The sequence below is a fragment of the Castor canadensis genome, chromosome 5 (genome assembly GCF_047511655.1).
Source record: "Castor canadensis chromosome 5, mCasCan1.hap1v2, whole genome shotgun sequence".
Lineage (NCBI taxonomy): Eukaryota > Metazoa > Chordata > Mammalia > Rodentia > Castoridae > Castor > Castor canadensis.
The window spans coordinates 40,724,208-40,744,553 of record NC_133390.1 but is presented as its reverse complement, the minus strand read 5'-3'; the positions used below and the strand labels follow the sequence as shown (position 1 = coordinate 40,744,553).

Genomic DNA, 20,346 nt, shown 5'->3' with positions numbered 1-20,346 from the left:
ATGCAGGTAGTAAGGGGATGAAACAACTTTTATCAGTGGAGGATGTTTGAGAAATTCTTCTCTGTAGTATTTATAATTGAAACTTACTTAAGTAATTCATTCATGCATCCAATCACCACATACTCACATTAAGCATCTACTCTGCATCAGTCACTGAATTAACTGCAGTAATATATATACCACAATAGTGGAGTCAGTAAAGTAAAAGTTCTAGCCCTTATGGAGGGACTCCGTCCATATAATGTGAAAAGTTTAGTTTTTTTTTTTTTAGATGTTCCTACTTAAACATATTTTAATAATATGCCTCAAATGACAAAAACTAACTCCTCTAATCAACATTTCATAAATATGTTAACACTCTCAATTCCCATTACTATAAATTAATGTACCTAATCTGGTGTCAAAAATTATTTTGTGCAAAGTTAGAGGAACAAATTAAACATTTTTCATTTGAAAATATGTTATTCCACTATTCAGTATTACTAAATAAAGAAAACTATTACTGTTCCAGTTAGAAAACAAAATTATGTTTATATCTCACGAATGTTTGTTTTCATTTTCATTCTCCTGAAGTACCTATTTCCTGAGGTGCTGGCTGGGCTTTAAGAACAGCTTGCAACACTGGATCTTCCCATGGGCCACCATCTCTAATGATTCGAGTCACCAGTTCCAGATTCACATTTCCATATCTGCGGAGGTGATTCTGGCATTCCTAGGAGAGAAAAATCATTTTGGCTTTATGAATTTAAAGGGATTAAAAACTAAATTTCATCATCGTCAGTAAAATGACTCTAAACTTGATCATCATTATCACTTAAATGAATAATGGCCAGAGAAGACAACTATTAAGTTTTAAAAGAGAGAGGAATATTATTGTAACCTAATTTAGCCACAAATAGGCTTTAATGCCAAAGGTTACACAGTATGTACATAATTAGACTTAGAAAATCCCACTAAAACAGGGATGAAGTGGAACTGAAGGGAAAAACAGGATGCATCACTTCTAGGAAGGAAGAGAACCAGGTTGCAAAAAAACCAAAAATGTTCAGTTAAATTTACATGAGTGTTCTTAAGTTCCACTTAAAAATGGTGACCAAGAATCTAGTAATAAGAAGCTGGGGATAAGGTGCAGAAAGAACACTAATTAGTAACCACACTTTGGTTGACCAGTAGACACATGTACCCTTCTGTCCTCTATTTATGCTAAATACATAATCTAAGTTGTGGTAGAAGTCTAGAAGATGGAAAATTCTACTCCCCTTTGTTGAATACTTAGATTTATAGTTTGCCAAGTTTAAGATAAAGATGTGTTGATAAGGTCAGTAATAAGATACAAGAGATGCTTTCAGAGAATCAGCTTTCATTGCAACATGAAACTTGTAACAGAAGTTAAGTTTGTAAAATGTTCAATATTTAGGAAAACTTGGTTTACTGAATTTGATTGTAATAATTTGACTTACTAGATTTAGATTTATGAGATTTGTTTAGTTGATAGATTCATTATGCACATTGTTTATTAAAAAACAATTTCGCCGGGTGCTGGTGGCTCATACCTGTATCCTAGCTAATCAGGAGGCAGAGATCATGAGGATTGCGGTTTGAAGCCAACCCAGGCAAAATAGTTTGCAAGACCCTATCTCAAAAAGAAACACATCATAAAAAAGGGCTAGTGGAGTGGCTCAAGTTGTAGTCCCTGAGTTCAAACCCCAGAGTTGTAAAAAGTAAATAAAATTTTAAAAATTTCAGGAAATTTAATTTGCCAATCTTAAAAGGTTAGTTACCTAACCTAGTGAAATTATTACATTTATAAACACTAAGTTGAGCTTAAAGCCTTAAGAAAAAACTAGACATTGAAACTGGCTGTGTTATCTGTATAACAATTAAAACACAAATAATTGCCAGCATTTCTTTCTAAGCTTACAAAATACCTCAGACACTAAAAAATTATATCCTATAAGCAATGCTTTAAGTTAAAAAAAAAATCTTCAAAAATTTTACTTATCAGATGAATCATCAGACAGCATGTTTATTTGAAGTGATTAGTAATATTTTACTTGTATTAAAATGGCATATTTTCCCACATTTGAACATCCCATTTTTAGACTAAAAAACCGATTTCTATATTCCACTTTTACTTCCTGGTTAATAAAGTAAGAGATTTTATTTGTTTTACAAATGAACAAAGAAGAAATAAGGAAAAAAGGGTGTCACTATATTGCCCAGGGTGATCTTAAACTCGTGGGCTCCTGGGCAGGGTAGCTGGAACTACAGACATGTGCCACCACACTCGAAGACATCAAATTTTAAGGAAAGGAATCATTCAGTCAAATAAGTGGAAGGATCATTAAATCCAAACATAATGATTATTGGTTATATAAGGGTGTTCCCAAATTAAAACAAGTAGGCAAACAAAAATCCTATAAACAATGGGTAAGTTACTTAATCTGTGCTCCATCAGTTAATTCCTCTGCAAGTGGTTACTAAAAAAACTCAACTTCATAGGATTGTTGTAAAGATTAAATAATAATATATAGTATTAAAAACTACTTGTAGCAGTGCCTGGCTCACAGTAAGCACTCAATAAATGTTAGCTTTATTTCTTATACCACTTTTTAACATTTTGAATAAATATTTTATTTAAGGACACCCAGCAGCCTTATTATTAAAAAAAATTCTACATTTCAGGACTGGGGGTGTGACTCAAGTGGTAGAATACTTGTCTAACAAGGGGGAGGCCCTGTGTTCAATCCTGAGTACCATAAATACATATATACATAATTTCTGCATTTCCACATGTCAGCATGTTAGATCGTTCATAACAAATAAGGCAAATATAAAGTTATTGATCAGCCTTTTTTTTTTTAGTTTAGGTAGAACATAGTAATGATCTGTAGCAGCAACTTCTTGATTAAAAACAATATCAAACTTCACAAAATAAACAAAATTGTAAATTATTCTACACATATATATTACTGCCCCTAAAACTCAATTATTATCTGCTGGCTTTTCACTCAATCAAACCATAAGAAATAAGCTAAGCTGGACACCTAAACGTCACTGTTAAATATAGTTCTGCTGCTGACAGCCCGTCTTTCTAACTGTTTAAGGATAGATAGGTATCAATAATACAGCCATCTGTGCTGAGGGATTTAGAAGTAGATTCAAGTCGAAGTCAAGGTATACTGCCAATTCCCACAAACTTCACTAAAAATAAGAAACACATGGAAATTGTGCTAAACAGATTCCCAGGCCTCCATCTATACCACCCAATCAGAATTTCTAGGAGAAAGCCCAGACAATCTGTATATTAAACCACTCCCACCCACAGGCAACTCTGGGTTTCACTATGTTGTTCAGACTGGCCTCAAACAATCCTGCCATCCTATCTCACTCTCCAGTTGGCTGAGACTATAGGTGCATGCCACGGCATCAAGTGGAGTGTGTTTTTGACTGCACCTCCTATACTTAATGTGTATTCTATACATGTGATTATAAATTATATACTTATACTCCTGCCAGTCCTATTATAAACTAGTAAACTAAGTAAATTTTCAAAGACAAAAATTATAAATGGGCCAGGCATGGTGGTACATGTCTACAAACCCAGCCCTTGTAGGGAGCCTAAGGCAGAAGGATCAAAAGTTCCAGGCCCATCTAGGATAGGTAGTGAGACACTGTCTCAAAAAAAATCTAAATATGGAGATATATATAGATATAGTTATCTAGACCTATATCTATATATATGAAGTTTTATTTTTTGTATCTACTTGTTAGGTCTTAGAACATATTTTGAAGAAGCACCTATGGGAAATCACTCTAAAAAGGAAGTAGAACTGAAATAAATATTTCATTGTGGTTTCCTAAAAAGTCAGAGAACAAATAAGTTTGAAAATACTTTTCACTCCTTCCTTAAATAGTATGATGGCTTTTTTTGTATGATACTGAATTTAATACCTCCAAAGTAAGTAAGGAAGCATGTAAACCACTGTAGTATTGACAACTTTATCTCTCCGATACATGCATAGTGGATTTTTTTAGAATGTTTTCAGTGATAGATTCGGCATGTACATTAACTTAATCCTTTGTTAAGTCATCAACTTATTGCTACCCGCTGCAGTGTGGTAAATACAATTCCCTCCATTACTTCTATTCAATCTGTGTCTTTCACAATGATAGGGAGAAATCACAGCTGTTACATCTCACTTTTCTTTTCAGAATCCTCTGTAGAGTGGGCTTAATGTTTTCTTCAAGAAGGAAGATTTCTTTTCCCTAAACTGTTTGCCATTTTATTTTACTTTATTTTATTTATTTTGCTGTACTGTGGCTTGAACTCAGGACTTGCTCTTGCTAGGCAAATGCTCTACCACTTGAGCCACTTCCCCCATCCCTGGTAGCCATTTTAAAGAAGACAACATGTCTATAAAGCTGTAGATCAGTTTGCATGCTTCTACATATTGGTTTGATCCCTACAGCAGTTTATTGTAGGATAAAATTCCTTATGTCTAAACATTTATTCATTCACTTATCACACATCAAATTCTTTTCTCCAACCTAGTCTCTGCCACATTGACAAAATTCACCTTGCTATTCTCTTTCCTGTGCCTTTTTCTCATGTCACTTTCTTTCGCCTACAACTTCCATAAACCTATCTAAATTTTATCTTTAAGAACAAGAACAAAAAACTTTCTGTATGTGTGCGTGTGTGAGAAAGGTCTGGCTTATGTAACCCAGACTGGACTCAAACTCTTCATCCTTGTCTCAGCCATCCAAATGCTAGGATTTATAGGTGTACTATAACACCCCTGGCTAAAATCTACGTTTCCACTGTCCCATTCATTTCCCCCGACAAGCCACTAGCTACTTCAATTCATAACTTAATTACTCTCCTATAGTCTTAAAAATCTTTATCACTCAACTCTTCTAATACTTATATAAGAAGACCTTACATTAACATTTTAAAATCTTACTTTCCTAGATAGTTAAAAGCTTTTTCAAAAAGAGATAGGAAAGGTATGTAAAAAAAAAAAAAAACCCACATTATTTAAATAATAACTTTTTGATCAAAAGAGAGTTTTGGGGGAATCTCTGTAAGTTAAGGCACTATGGGATATCTGTCTTACTTTAAATGAATTATAGATTCCAGAGTAAAGTTATAGAATACCATGTATCAAATTCATTCAAAAGTAAGTTACTATCACAAATTGAAGCAAAAATGTAAAAGGTCTTCAATATGGTTAATTTTATGAAAACATTCCCTTAAAAATACAGTCAAGTCTTTACAATACTTTGAAATGAAATGAGAATGATCATGGTGTCCTCTAATCATGGTTATCTAACAGTAAAACACTTTTAATAAGTTTTCAAATTTAAAGATGTTACATGTTTTATAAGAAGAAAGCTATCCCTAATTGGCTGTTCTTTTCCATGATAAGTGCCTGAGTATTTATCTTATGTTTTTGAAAAACATAAACATTCTGAGTTTGCCTGTATAAAATAAAGGGAACATTTATAACAATGAAAAAGTTACTGTTTTTCAAATTAAAGTTTTTATGGAGAAAATAATTGCATCATTACCTGACTGTTGTTACCAACAAACAATATGTGGCTATATAGATTGAAACCACATCTTCTATTGAAAAATTTTCATTTGAAGCATTTTAAGTAATTAAAAAAAATGGTTAGTATTAGCCAGGCACCAGTGGCTTATGCCTGTAATCCTAGCTAGTTGGGAGGCTAAGATTGAGAAGATTGCTGTTTGAGACCATCCCAGGCAAATAGTTCAAAGATTCCATCTCCAAAATAACCAGAGTAAAACAGACTAGAGGTGTGGCTCAAGTGGTAGAGCACCTACTTTGCAAGCATGAAGCCCTGAATTCAAAACCTAGTCACTAACTGACTTTAGGAATAATAAAAATTTAGTAGTCAAATTTCAGCAAAACTGCATAATTGGTGAAAGACATTTTAAACTGAATATCATGATTTAGAAAAGATCATTGTTTTCACCTGGATATACCAAAGGTATCCTCTTCACCTATTACAGAAGTTAAAAACCAAGCATCAAAGTAAACAGAACATGAAATTAGACTTTGAATCACTGTATGGTAATGCATTAAATTTCCAAATCAAAGCATATTTCAATGATACTGCTACCAAACAATATTTACAGTTAAATTAGGATCAGTATTTTATCATTTTTAATGTAAATTTGTTTCACGATGTAAACATCCCATAAATAATAAATAATTGTGAATATATGTGCCCAAAGTTTTAAAAAAGAAACCTGTAAAGTACTATATTTAAGTCTGGAGATTACCCTTGGTCTTAGGCATTATTTGCTTTTATACTGGTATTTGTGACTAAAAACTTGTCTTTGTCTTCTATTGATTCTAACGTTACATCAATTTTCCTTAACATCTCCTATCTGTTTCTCCCTTGTCATTTTTCAGTTACCACTCTGGTCGAGGTCTTTATCCACTATCACTCATTACTCAGATCAGCAAACTGAACTTTTTTCATCTCCTGTCTCCCCAATAAGGTAGTCTTCAGAAGGTTTTAAAATGTTAGTTAGATCACCAATCTCTTCAGATAGTAATAACCACAAACCACTTCATTAAACCTTTTCTTTTTCCAGTGTACATTATTATTGCAAATACATGGTTGTGTCATTACATAGAATACATTAGGGAATGTGGCATTGGGTTGAGAAAATACTTAGGCCTTTGTTCTGCTTCTATAAGCCTTCACACCCCTGGAGCTCAATTTTCAGACCTATAAATTAAAGGGATTAGATTAAATAATTTAAAAGGTAACTCCTAGTCTCAAAATTATAAAAAATATATGAATGCATATAAGTTACACAAACACTTGATTTTTTAAAAATACTTAGCATCATAGTGAACTATTTAAGATATGCCTTTTGGGGACTTTTGAAAAAAAATAGTATTTAAGTATAACTATTCCCTACTTAATATTCATGTTTTAAAACTTTGAGTAACATGTAAATGTTACTTAGCTTTGTCTGAATGAGAAGCCCATCATAACTATAGTAAAACCACCAACTAAAAACATAATCAAATTTCAAAATGGGTTAGTGACCACTACACTAAAGCAAAATTAGCCCTACCATTAGCTCTTGAGATTTCAAGGGTGTTCTCCTTGAAATTAAGTGCTTCACTAAGTGTTGGGCTTACTGTATACTCCACCATGCCCATTATTTTTAAATAAATAATGAATTAATGTAGTTACCAGAGAAATGCTATTATCACAGGATTAATTTATAATACTATGGGCCCTGAGTCAAGACATATGCAAGATTTTTTTTTTTTTTTGAACACAGGCACACACACAAAATAACTTAGCAAAAAAAAAGCACTGGAGTCAGTCAAGAGACAGGTCACATTGCCACCTATGCTACAAATAAGACAAGTTACTTAACTTCCAATGAGTTATTTGAACAAATGAGTAACTGAATTTTCCTGGTCCTTTATTTCATTATTAATGTAAAGATGAGGCTAGACTTAATGCCCAATACTGTTTCTAACAGATTACATTTTCTATGATATGTTTTTTCTGGGAAAACATAAACTGCTTTAAGCACTAATATTCTGAAGTTCTAGTTGTTATGCTAGGATACTCTATACAATCTGTTTTCAGTAAACAATGAATGCCTCAACTATGGTGTGTTCTTAAAGCTAGTTTCCAAAAGTTAACCCTATCATTGATTTTAAAGGTGTTTACATGCCTGCTCTTGACAATACTAGATAGACAGCAAGGTGCTCAGAACAAAAGTTTTTGTTTATAATTGGATACTATACATGAATAACTATCAATGTATAGTGCTTAGTACTCTCTATTGAAATGACTGATATTCTATGTATTACACTGGCTTTTCCTGAGATATATACAAGCTATTGATACCAACTGTCCTACCTTTTGGAAGCTTACTCTTGGCCTGGTGGGCTCAAATAGCTCTTCCTCTTATACTTCTTCAAGTTGTACAAGTTCAATAGTTGAAGTAAGTTTCTTTCTCAAATAAAAGATTATTTTAAAGAAACAGAAGGTACAAATATTTTTGAGGGAGAATATGTGAGTACTATTAAGTAGGATTAGGCATTTCAAACAGATAAATGCCAATGGAAAACTATCAGAGCTTTACCCATTCCAATAAAATTTACCTGAGCAATATAATCTTCACAAAACAATTTAAGGCTCTAAACTTAATTTTACTATCAATCCTTCTTATTTCCTTTGGTAAGTATATTACTTGTCAAATGTTTTGTTCATAGCAGTGAAATCATTCCCTTATACCTGTCTCACAAGTAAGTGTATATCAATTTCCCTTTTTTCTACACATTGTCAAAGCAAAGTCCATAAATATTAGATGTTTTCATCCCATGAACAGATTATTGATCTGTCCACCATTTCACGGTGGTAATTAATGGACTATAAGTAGACAGTTTCAGAAAATACATCTAATTGTTCTGTTCATTAAAGTATAGTAAGAACAATACATCTCTGAAAGAACTTTTTAAGAAAGAATGACTAGACATCAGAAACAACTGCAGACTAACAAAGGAATAGACAGAAGGAAGACCAGAATGGACTCATGCTATTTTATTTTAATTGAATTCCCCTGTCTTTAGAAAATCACTTGAAGGAGACAATGAAGCAACTATTTAGTTCCAAACAGTCCTCAATAAAACAAACTCCAGGTTTCAGGCTGTGTGAGCTACTACTGTTAAATAGAAGAAATAAGTCTGTTATAAGGGAAAATGTGTTTGGCTAATGTCTACAGGTTCTCTTCTGTATGCTGTGATTAAAATGACAGCTCCAGAAAATGAACTGTGAATTTACTTATTTTAAATAATTTAACTGTAATAAATGTACTGCAAACATTTATTAAGGGATTAAGACTAAATTGTTAGAAAGACAGTGATGAAAGTCAGTTTCTGACCCACCAGATAAACAGTTTAGGGAGAGATAGAATATGGAGGGTTAGTACCTTGGTAATGGTAGAAAAACTTACAGGGAGAAGTCATATGCAGTCAAAAAGGAATAGAGCAAAGAAAGAAGAGATATTTTGAGCAGAAAATACAATTTTGAAACTTTCCTCACAAGTGCCTTGCTATAAAGCTGATATGGTTGTATTCCTTTAACCACCACTCCAAACGTTGTTTTGCTTACCAATATTAGGCTTTGCCAAAGTAAATCTTTGGAAAAAAGTTTCTAAGTACTCTAAAAAGGGACCATGGTCTAGGTTTTGGGAAGGTTTTAGTGGCAAATCTATAGGCCTAGGAAAAATCAACACTTACCCCAGTGAGCAGGGTAGGCTTAAACTTTAAAAAAAAAAAAACCTCTGCTCTTATGGGTGGCTTTTACCTTTGATTACTTTTTACTTTCCTCTTACAGTGCTTTTGCAGTAATATAGCCTTGGCGTCTTCCTGCTTGGAATGTGGTATCCCCTTACCTCCTCCCACTCACCCGAAAGACATGAAGACTAATCCCTACCATCCACTATTTTTTCTAACCTGCTGTTGATGGAACAGAGCTTACTAGATACCACTGGAGGGTCTTTATCTCTTTTTCTCATGTATTTAATTTTTTCATCACATGCAGTCAACCAATTATGTGGCCTATCCCTCAATCTGGTTTCTTGTCTGGGTACTTGGCATAAGGCACTCATCCTAGTTTCTAGCATTCACAGTGAATTTTGTTCCTCATTTTACATTATTTTTCATTTCAATACTGATTGACCATAAGCCTTTTTTTTCCTCACACCATAGTGATAAATACATGATATGTTAGAAATGAGCTCCTGCAGGAGCTCAAAATGTTTTCCTTTATTTTATCCCAGAAAAGTCCTGATAAGATACTGCTAAAGACAGATGAGTGATCCCAGGATACAAGTAAATAGTAAAAGATTCTACAAGAGAGGTTTTGATCTTTTGTCCTTTTTGATTTATTCTCCTTTCTCCTACACCAGATGGAAAACTCAGAAGCAAAACAACAAAAAACCCTTCTACCTCCTAGATTCACAAGGCTATTGTGATGGGAGATCAGGGTACAGACAAAGGAAAAGTAGCATGGGATAAACAGCCTGCTTCTAGTCTAGGCAAAAAGAAAGGTTTTTTTTCATCAATGTAAAGTTCTATATTACAGCAATAAAAAGCGGCTATATGCCCAGATGTGCTTAGGAATTTATATGTGTGGTAGCAGCTCTGGTCTAGCAAATGTGAAATTGGAATTGTGACTATGAACTGCTTGGGAATATAGTTAAAAATTAACTTTAAGATACTTAATTATCTGCTAGTAGAATAGGCCCTTAAACACTGCAACCTTAGCGACCATAAAAACTTCTAAGCAAAACTTTTAAATAACCAGTAAAGTATATTTTTAGGAGAATAAAACTGTATTAAATGCAGGCAAAAATAGTGAACTGTTTTACCTGGAATGATCCAAGAATATCCTTTAAGGGTTCTTCATAAAACTCATCTCTTCCAAAGAACAGCAGCAACTCGAAGAAACTCCTAGAATTAATAAATGGTGGTCTTATATAAAAGGATGATCTAAAATAGGCACAAAAACCTCAGTACAGTGGGCCCCCAGAGAAAATCCAAAATCTAATTCTTTTGGAAGGATATAAGGGAAGGGATGGGTAAAATTAACACAAATCCAGAAAGGTAGAAAATTACCATGAAATTTTTATATTCAAGAATATATCTAATAAATGACACATTTCCTCAAGCACTATGCTTACCTTAATTATCCCACTCACAACAGGACTGCTCAAATTCTGTGGTTTCTCCTTTTTAAATAAACTATTTGGAAAATACTGTTTCTAAATACTTCATGTGCATTTAATAGTTAAAGAGTTCATGAAGGAGTATGTACTATTTCTAAATCGTGAGCATGGAAAATCATAAAATTATTATTTTTTAGAAATCCAAAAATAATGCAAATGACAAATTCCCCCAAATCTCAAATTTTAATTCATTTAAAATATATTCAACTAGGAATACCTACCTAAAATTTTTTGTACTTTTAAAAATGAGTTTGCCTTTAACCAAAATAAATCACTAATAAATTTTAAATGCAGAGCTATAGTTTAAAAATTATTTTTAAAACAAAAAGATACATTGAGAAATAATATTTGTTGAGTTCCTTAATTAAAAGGCTTCCATGAATAATTTTTTTAAGTCAACAACCCAGTAGAAACATGGGAGAGAAGATTGTTATATAGAAAAGGCGAGTGGGTTTTTTCAAATATAAAAGATGCCCGACCTTATTCATAATTAAGCAAAAACTTTAACCATTTCTCCTATCATACTAAAAAAAAAAAACAGTTGATGTATTTTATGATCATTCTAGAGTACAGAAACAGACCATGCATAATATCTTGTTGGAAGGATTATAAATGGTATTACCTCTTTTAAGGTTACTATATTAATGGTCATCAAAATTTAAGATGCATACATGCCACATGACCTAACAGTTTCACTTATATGAATTTCATTTTCCAGATAAACACACATAAGTTTCAATGACATACATACAAAGCTATGCACCACAGATTTTCAAAAACAAAAGACTAGAAATCTAAATGTCTAATATATGGGACAGAGTAAATTAATCACAGATATATCCATATGCTGAATTATAATGCAAATAATAATGAAAATATTGGTGACAACATAACTATATCTATATGAAAAATGAAAAGATGCAGACATATTCAGTACACTAGTTCCCCTTGTCCACAGTTTTGCTTTTTTTTGGTCAAATGCAGCCCAAAAATGTTAATTAGAAAGTTTCAGTAATAAACAATTCATAAATTTGAAATCATGTGTTGTTCTTAGTAGTATATTATAATCTTGCACTGTCCCAAACAGGACACAAATCATCTCTATATCCACTATATACACATTGTATACGCTACCTGCCCCTTAGACACTTAGTAGCTGTCTTGGTTATCACATCAACTGTATTTCAGTGTTTGTGGTCAAGTAAGCCTTATTTTACTTAATAATGTCTCTAAAGCACAAAAGTAGTGATGCAAAGGAGGTACAAGATAAAACATAGAAGGCCAGATTAGCTCTGGTACGATGTGACAGTACTACAGGACATGCACAAAAACGTAGTATATATGAAGCTAGTTACTATCTGAGGTTTCAGGCATCTATGGGGCCCTTGGAATGTATCCCTCCTGGATAAGGGGGGACACTGAACATTATTTTTTGTGAAGTGGTGGTGGGCGCATGCACAGCACCACATTCGTTTATATATTGTCAAAGTACCTAGAGGAATAGCAATCAAACTAGTAAAAGGAGTTGCCTCTCTGTAGAGTAAATAAAACCTGGGAATCAGGAATGAAAGAGATGATTACTTTTCATTATTAGCATTTTTGCATTTATTTTACAATTAATCAGTATGTCTGAAAAAAACATCAAATGTGCCTCTGCAATTTTTTCTTCTTATTTACAAAGCACTAGTAATTTACATCCATCTCATCTTTAAACTTCTAATAGACCTGTCTTCATTCTTGCCTTTTTACACACAAAATTTGTGTTTAGCCCAGCTGACACGGCTATTTTCCTAAAACATGAAAATGATCTCATTACTTAGAAACTTTACAAACTGCTTTTAGAATTGCACAATGTAAAGCACCGAGCTTTAGCTAATATGTTTTGTATGAACAATACATTATTTTTTTAAAATCATTTTAACTGATTGTAAATATTTTAAATTTGTGGTATTTCAGGTTAAATTTAGATTTTTCTATGCTCTTAAAAAACAAATTCCCCATTACAGAAGACTTGAATTTCTACATTACAGAATAAGCTGAGCAGCTACTGCCTTTAAATAGGGCATGCACTCTCCTCGTCTGATTTGCCAGTCCCCACCCACCTCTCATTTCTCCAATATATTACCTGCTTAATTTATTTATTACTTAGATTCCTTTTCTGCTCCATTTAGGTATTTGACTAGAGCAGAAAATCCACATTTCTTATTGTGACATAGAACCTTTCCATTTGATCCAAATAAACACAAAGCTTTTATCATGAGTCCCATGCTGTTCAGTCACAGGAAGTTTCTCCCCATTTACTAAACCACAGATGATCTTCAGATCTTTCAGTCTGTTGCTTTGTCAAGACCTGCTTACATAATTTCACCTAAAACTTGGCCTAAATCTCCCTTCTCTCTAGAGAAACATACATCCAATTTTTATGTACTTTGATTCTTCTTGCATGTTATGTCTATTATATGGAGAAGTTAAATTTATACTAGGTACAAAAGAGTGAGACTTCCTAATGCTGAGTAGATAGCATGGACAAATGGAACAATTAACTACATTGAAGGAGAGAGAAATACGTACGTTATTAATGGAAATAAAATGTCCTATGGTAATATATTTAATAATTAGATTGCAAAGAACCAAAGAAAACATAGAAGTGTATCAGTTTTTTGTTACTATCATGAAATACACTGAAACAGGCTACAGATGTATTTTGGCTCATGATTCTGGAGATACACTAGGGTCCTCATCTGGTGAATGTATTTTTGCTGGCAGAGAACCAAGGCAGCCCAGGTTATCACATATGAACACACAGGGAGCATGCCTGTGTATGTGTCTGGGTGGTCTCTCTTCCTCTTCTTATAAAGCTAACAGGGTTTAATCATGCAGAATCAATCTTAATGACCTTATCTAATCCAAATCACTTTTCCAAAGGCCCCACATCTAATCACCATAGTTGAATTGTTTCTACCCTCTTAATTCTGTATAATGGAGATTAAATTTCAACACATGAAGACTTGGTGTACACTTAAACTATATCTCAACCACAGTAAGAATATAAAATTACTGTTTGAGTTTTGTGAACATGAAAGAGGGGAGCCAACACAAAGTGACCTGTGTAGTATCCATTACTAGCTACCTCAAAAATAAGGCCCAATTTTCTGATAATACACAAAAAACCAGAGTCAATAAATAAAACAACATGGTCTAGCTCACTCTGCTTTAGGGAACATTCAGGGAAGTATGAAATCACTAAAGGAGAACACTCTAGATACCAATGTAGCAACATTATGCTGGTGTCATTTATTGACTGGTATAAATAATCAACTAAATGCTTTGAGATCAAGTTGTCTAGTCCTCGTGAGAGAAAACTCTGCAGAGTAAATAAATCCAAAATAGAACAAAGTAAGACCCCAAAATATAAGGAGCAACCTAGAGAAGGGCTGGAAAACTTCTGCCTAGAGGCCAAATCTGACCCAAGGAAGGCAAGTTTTGGTACTAGGCACAAGATAAGAATAGTTAAAAAGGCTAAAGAATTATTTCATGATAAATGAATGTTACATGACATTCCAATGTTACTAAATAAGTTATTTCTGGAACACAGCTGCACTCATTTATTTACATACTGACCATGATGGCTTTCATACTGCAATGGCAAAATTAAGTACTGGCAACAGAGACTTAATGGGATGAAAGCCTAAAATATTTACTATCTCTCCCTTTACTGACCAATAGTATAGAGATACATTGTAATTTGGTAGATAACCCTGGGTAAGTTGTTTGCTATTTCAGTGCCTCCTTATATAACAGAAATAACAGTAGCTGCCTCTCAAAAAGCACTTGAAACAATCCCTGGTATTTAGTGCTACATGTGCTTGCCTCATGTCTCAGTGTTGATGGCTGCTGGCTGATGAGGTTGGTGGTTACTGAAGGTGAGATGGATCTGGTAATCTCTTAAAATAAGGCAGCAACAAAATTTGCTGTATCAGTTATGCCTCCTTTTAAGGAAAGATTTCTTTGTAGCATGTGATGCTGTTTGATAGCATTTTGCCATTTGAGCAACTCTGCCATCCCTGAATCACAGATGTTTTTAGTAACATTCTAGAATTGTGAATCCTTTCCAGAGGTTTTCAATTTATTTTGCCCAATCCATCAGCGGAATCACTACCTAATGGTAGCTATAGCCTTACAAAATATCTCTTAAATAATAAGACTTGAAAGTCTAAATTTCTTCTTGAACCATAAGCTGCAGACTGGATGTTATGTTACCATGAAATGCATGAAAATAACTTTAATCTTATTGTAAACATCCATCAAAGCTCTTGTATGATCAGGTGCAGAAACATTTTGAAAGGAATTTTCTTTTTTTACCCTAAGCACTAGGTCTTAAAATATTCAGTACAGCATGTTGTAAACAGACACACCTGCTGTTATCCAAGCATTGTTGCTCCACTAACAGCACTCTGGCAGAGTAGATTTAGTATAATATTTAACGACCCTAGACTTTTCAGAATGGTGAATGAGCTTCAACTTAAAGTCATCAGCCACATTAACCCCTTACAAAAGTCAGCCTATCCTTTGAAGCTTTTAAGCCTAGTACTGACTTTTCTTGATCTTTGAAAGCTCTAGATGGCATCTTCTAATAAGAGGTTGTTCCACCTACACTGAAAATCTATTTATTATAGCCAGTGTAGTTCACATCTTAAATGTCCTCCAAAGGTAATGTATTAAAAACTTGGTCTCCAACCAGTGGCACAGTTATGAGGTGATGAAACCTATAAGTCACTGGGGGCATACATTGAAGGGGACTATAAGCCCTGGTGTCTCCCTCTCTCTTTGCTTCCCTGATGCCATTAGGTGAACAGCTTCCTCTGCCATGCACACTCCTTTCATGATGTACTTCCTTGCAGAGGCCTAAAAGCAGTGGAGCCAACTAACCACAGACAAAGACCTCCAAAAGTATGAAACAAAGTAAGCCTCCCTTCGTTTTAAGTTGATTATTTCAGGCATTTTTTTGTAGTAACAGAAAGTTGTCTAACACAGCCACCTTTATCAGTTATCCTAGCTACATTTTCTACATCAGTACCTTGCACTTTTATGTCATGGAAAAAAGGCTTCTTTCCATAATACTCATGAGCTAACTTCATCTAGAATCATACTTCTCTTCTGCAGCTTCCTTACTTGTCTAAGTCTTTGGAGAATTGAAAAGAATTAGGGGTTTGCTCTGGATTAGGATTCAGTTTGAGCTTAAGGAAATCTTGTAGATGTATGGTTTTACTGGCAAACCACTAAAACTTTCTCCACATATAAAACTTTTTATTTTATCATTCCTGGGTTCACCAGAGTAACACTTTTTTCTTTCTTTCTTTTTTTTTTTGGGGGGGGGGTTGGTTCTTGAGACAGGGCCTCACTATCTAATTCAGGCTTACCTGGAATTTTGCTATGAATCCCAGGTTGACCTCAAATTCACAATCCTCCTGCCTTTACCTCTGGAGTGCTGAAGTTACAGGCATGAATAATCATGCCCAGCTCTTGAGTAGCACTTTTCCTTCTGGAACTTTTCCTTTGCATTTGCCATTGGCAAACTGGAGCAGTGGACCTAGCTTTTGACCTACCTTGATTTTCCTTCTTCACTAACCTTAATCATTTCTAGCTTTAGAAATGTAGGGTTATTAGTTGGCCTAATTTCTATATTATTCTGTCTCAAGGGTGGAGAGTAGAACAATGAGTCACTGGAGACATACAGCATTTATTAAGTTTTCTGTCTTATGTAGGCATTGTTTCTAACTCCCCAAAACAGTTGTAACAGTAACATCAAAGATCACTGATTACAGACAAAATGATAATGACAAGTTTTAAATATTGTAAGAATTACCAAAGTGTAATAGAGACACGAAATGAACACATGCTGCTGAGAAAATGGTGCTTAACACAGGGCTACCGCAAAAATTCAATTTGTTAGGAAAAAAAAAAGTCAAGCTGGGGCTGTGACTTAAATGCCTAGGAAGCAGGAGGCCCTGGGTTCAATCCCTACTATCACACACAAAAAGAGTAGTATCTGCAAACCACAACAAAATAATCATTATAATACTAGTATTATTACTACTTACATTATTATCCAAGTATAAGGAAGCAAGATCTTCAGACTTGTTCTTATCAGTGACACATATGAAATATACCAATTATTCTTCTGAAACTATGAAGATTTTTTTAAATAGTTGATTAAATTCATCAAAAGATTACTTATCAAAAATGTATTACCATTAATCTTTATATCAGTTTTTAATGTTACATTTAATTAAATGTTTGATTTTTAATATGTTAATAGAGTATACATTAATTTATAATCTTGGGCAAAATTATGAGTTATTTTAGTTCATTTACCTAAATTGGAATAATCAACCAAAATAAAATTACCTAAACAAAAATTTAACAAAAATAATTTGTAGTCAAACAAATGTACTATAAATGGTATGCCATTTGAATATATATATAAAACCATATTTACTTACTTGTCTTTCATCAATCATTATATTCTTATGAGCTACACAAGCTCAACTAATGTTACTACTGGAGTCCCTTTTTATGAAACAAATTCTTTTCTGTCATTTTGATGCTTGTAATTCATACCATATTTTCTCAAATGGCAATAAGGTACTAGACTTCCTTAAAATACACAGCCACACATACATAAAGTGTTCATTGGATATACACAGAATTGCTTTTCTTTTTTGGATCTCTGTAGCACATCAGTAACTTTCACACTGAAATACAAGAATGTGGATTTGTACATTTACCTACCATAGGAAATTCTGTTAAATTATGATACTTAACTATTCCAACACAGGAATTCTACTTCTCAATTTAAGTCAAAGAAAATTAGGTCTATTTGTAAATCAAATAATATAATAAAATTTTACTACCCACACTATTTAAAGTATTTCTTAAGAATTTCTTCCATAGTAATTAAATCTTTGGCATCTTATAGAAATGTGTACTTAGTGCTACTTAACATTTAACAAACAGCACTTACTTGGATGTGTTCTACCTCCAATGTTCTCTAAAATATGTTTTTCAGTAACATGTCTATACTAAGAAAGGAAAAGACTTGCAGTTCTGATCATACATATGGTAACAAAGTTAAAGAAACTACATTGTTTTTTCAATAGTATAATATACTAGGTGCCTTTGATGACTGTATTTCTTAGAATAATTAAAATGTTGATTACATTATTAGCTGGTTTTGCCTTGACTACAATTTCAAACAGCTACCCAATATATTCTTTTCTACTGCCTCATCACATTTTTAGGCCAGTAAGGAAAACTGCCAGTCGACCTTACAACTAGGTAGAAAAAATGAAAAACAAACAAACAAAAAAACTCCACTATTCTGAAAATCCTCTCCTGTAAGTCTGACTCGAATTTATATTACCTTATGTGATCCAGAAATTCACAAGCCAAGAATTTAGCTAAATATTCCTGAGGAATCAGGAATCTGACAAAAACAAAACTTTCTATACAGTCCAACTTCCATCCAGGCTTTGATAACCAATACAGTCATTCCAAGAAAAATACAGACTCATGTCAATAACAATGATAGCAACAACAAAACCACAACAAGGAAATACATCACCATAACAGAATACCTGAGACTGGGTGATTTATAATTAATAGACTTTTTTTTTTGGCTTACAGTTCTGGAGGCAGCAAGTTTAAGGCAAGTCAGTTTGTGTCTGGTGAGGCCATTCTCTACTTTCAAGATGGCACACTTGTACACTGTATCTTCTGGAAAAGAGGAAGCTTTGTTCCTTTCCAGGCAGAGGGCAGAAAGGCCAAGAAGCACATGGGGACCAAACTCATGTTTGTACAATGGCTAGTCCGACGACTGCAGAGCTCTCATTGCCTAGTCACCTCTCAAAGACCCCACCTATTAATAGTGTTACAATGACAATTAAACTAAAATGAGTTTGGGAGACAAATATTCAAACTGCAACAAAGGATATGAAAAAAACATCCAACTTCACTCACAATAAAAAAAATACAAATTAAACTACACCTGATACGCCATTTCTTATCTGATAGAACAGATAAAAAGAAATTAAAAGGCTGAAAATATAAAACTGTTGAGGTCAGGGCAAGCAAAGCCCATTTTCTGATGGGAATGTAAAATGGTGTAAATCCAATGAAAGAACCTTGGGACTATTTAGCAAAATTACAATCTGTTCATCCTTATACTCAGATTCTAGTAACCCACCTCTCAAATCTACTGACAAAAATGCAAAAAGATGTATGCAAAAGGATATGAATCATAGTGCTATTTATAATAGGAAAAGGATGGAGACAACCTATTATCATTAGAAGACAAATTGAATAAATCTACTGTAAAATATTGAGTTGTAAAAATGAATTTGTAGTAGTCTATATCACTATGTATAATCTCCAAAACATAAAAGTGAAAAAAGCAACTTACACATTTACCATGTGTGAGTTGGATCTTCTCTTTCTTAATAAGCATAAATCAAATTTTTGATATGTTTGGATTTAACCCTATAATCTTAATAGCTATTTTCTGGTTATTCTGTCTATCTGTATGAATTTACAGATTATTTCTCTACCTTCCCTAAGATTGAGTAATTCCATGATTCCTCGTCTCCTCCTTGGCTTGATATCCCCACTAAATTTTAGTGGTTACCCTAGGGTCTACAAATACACAAATTTAAAAATCTCAGCCTTGAGTAATAATATGCTGTTGTAGGAACAATATAATAACTCATGTGCTATTTTGTCATTTATCTAATTTTAAGTATAGTTGTTTTAAACCAATAATACTAAACTACAATTTTACTTTTCCTTCAGATTTAGAAAATATCACCCATGGGCTGCCTGCCAGTTTTTGTAAAACATTTATTAGAACATAGCCACATCTTCATTTAAATACAATCTGTGGCTGTTTTTATACTAACCGTTTAGTAGTTACAAAAGACATACTAGGGTCCATAAGTCTAAAAAAAAAAAGTTTTGTGAACCCCTGCTTTAGACCATCCATTATGTTTTACTTTGCTTAAGAATAAGTAGATTTGAATTTTATGTTTCTTCAATTTTTACACTTCCAGCCCTCTTCATCTCTTTAAGTACATCCAAATTATTGTCCAGCATTTGTGCTGCTTAAAGAATTTTACTGGGTTGGTTGGTTGGTTGTTTTTATTATTGCTAGGAATTAATCTTAGTTTTGCGTAACTGAAAAAATCTTTATTCCTCCTTTATTTTAGAAATTTATTTTATTCAAACCCCAGGACTGCCAAAAAATAGAAATATATTTTAGTTAAAAGTTTTCTTTCATCATTCTGAAGTTGTCACTCATTTTGTTATGGCTCACATAGTTCCTGAAGAAATGTCTGCAGTATTTCTTGTCTTTATTTTTCTTTGGGTAGTGTTCTTCTCCAGTTGCTTTCAAAGTTTTCTGATTTTCAGTTTGAATATGGTGCACCTATGTGATCTAGGTAGGTATTAAGTATAGGTAAGTACATGTGAGAGAGAGAGAGAAAGAGTGTGTT

The 20,346-nt window shown here is 33.4% G+C and overlaps 1 protein-coding gene across 1 annotated transcript in view; it reads right to left on the bottom strand.

Moving 5' to 3' along the window:
• The window catches only part of Znf654 (zinc finger protein 654), a 70,211-nt gene that overhangs the window by 18,178 nt on the left and 31,687 nt on the right, over positions 1-20,346 (bottom strand). Inside the window, exons 3-4 of the mRNA XM_020178322.2 lie at positions 10,445-10,526; positions 577-712 (exon numbers count right to left, since the gene is read on the bottom strand). Coding sequence (XP_020033911.2) covers positions 577-712; positions 10,445-10,526 — 218 coding nt within the window. The remainder of the gene's footprint in view (positions 1-576; positions 713-10,444; positions 10,527-20,346) is intronic.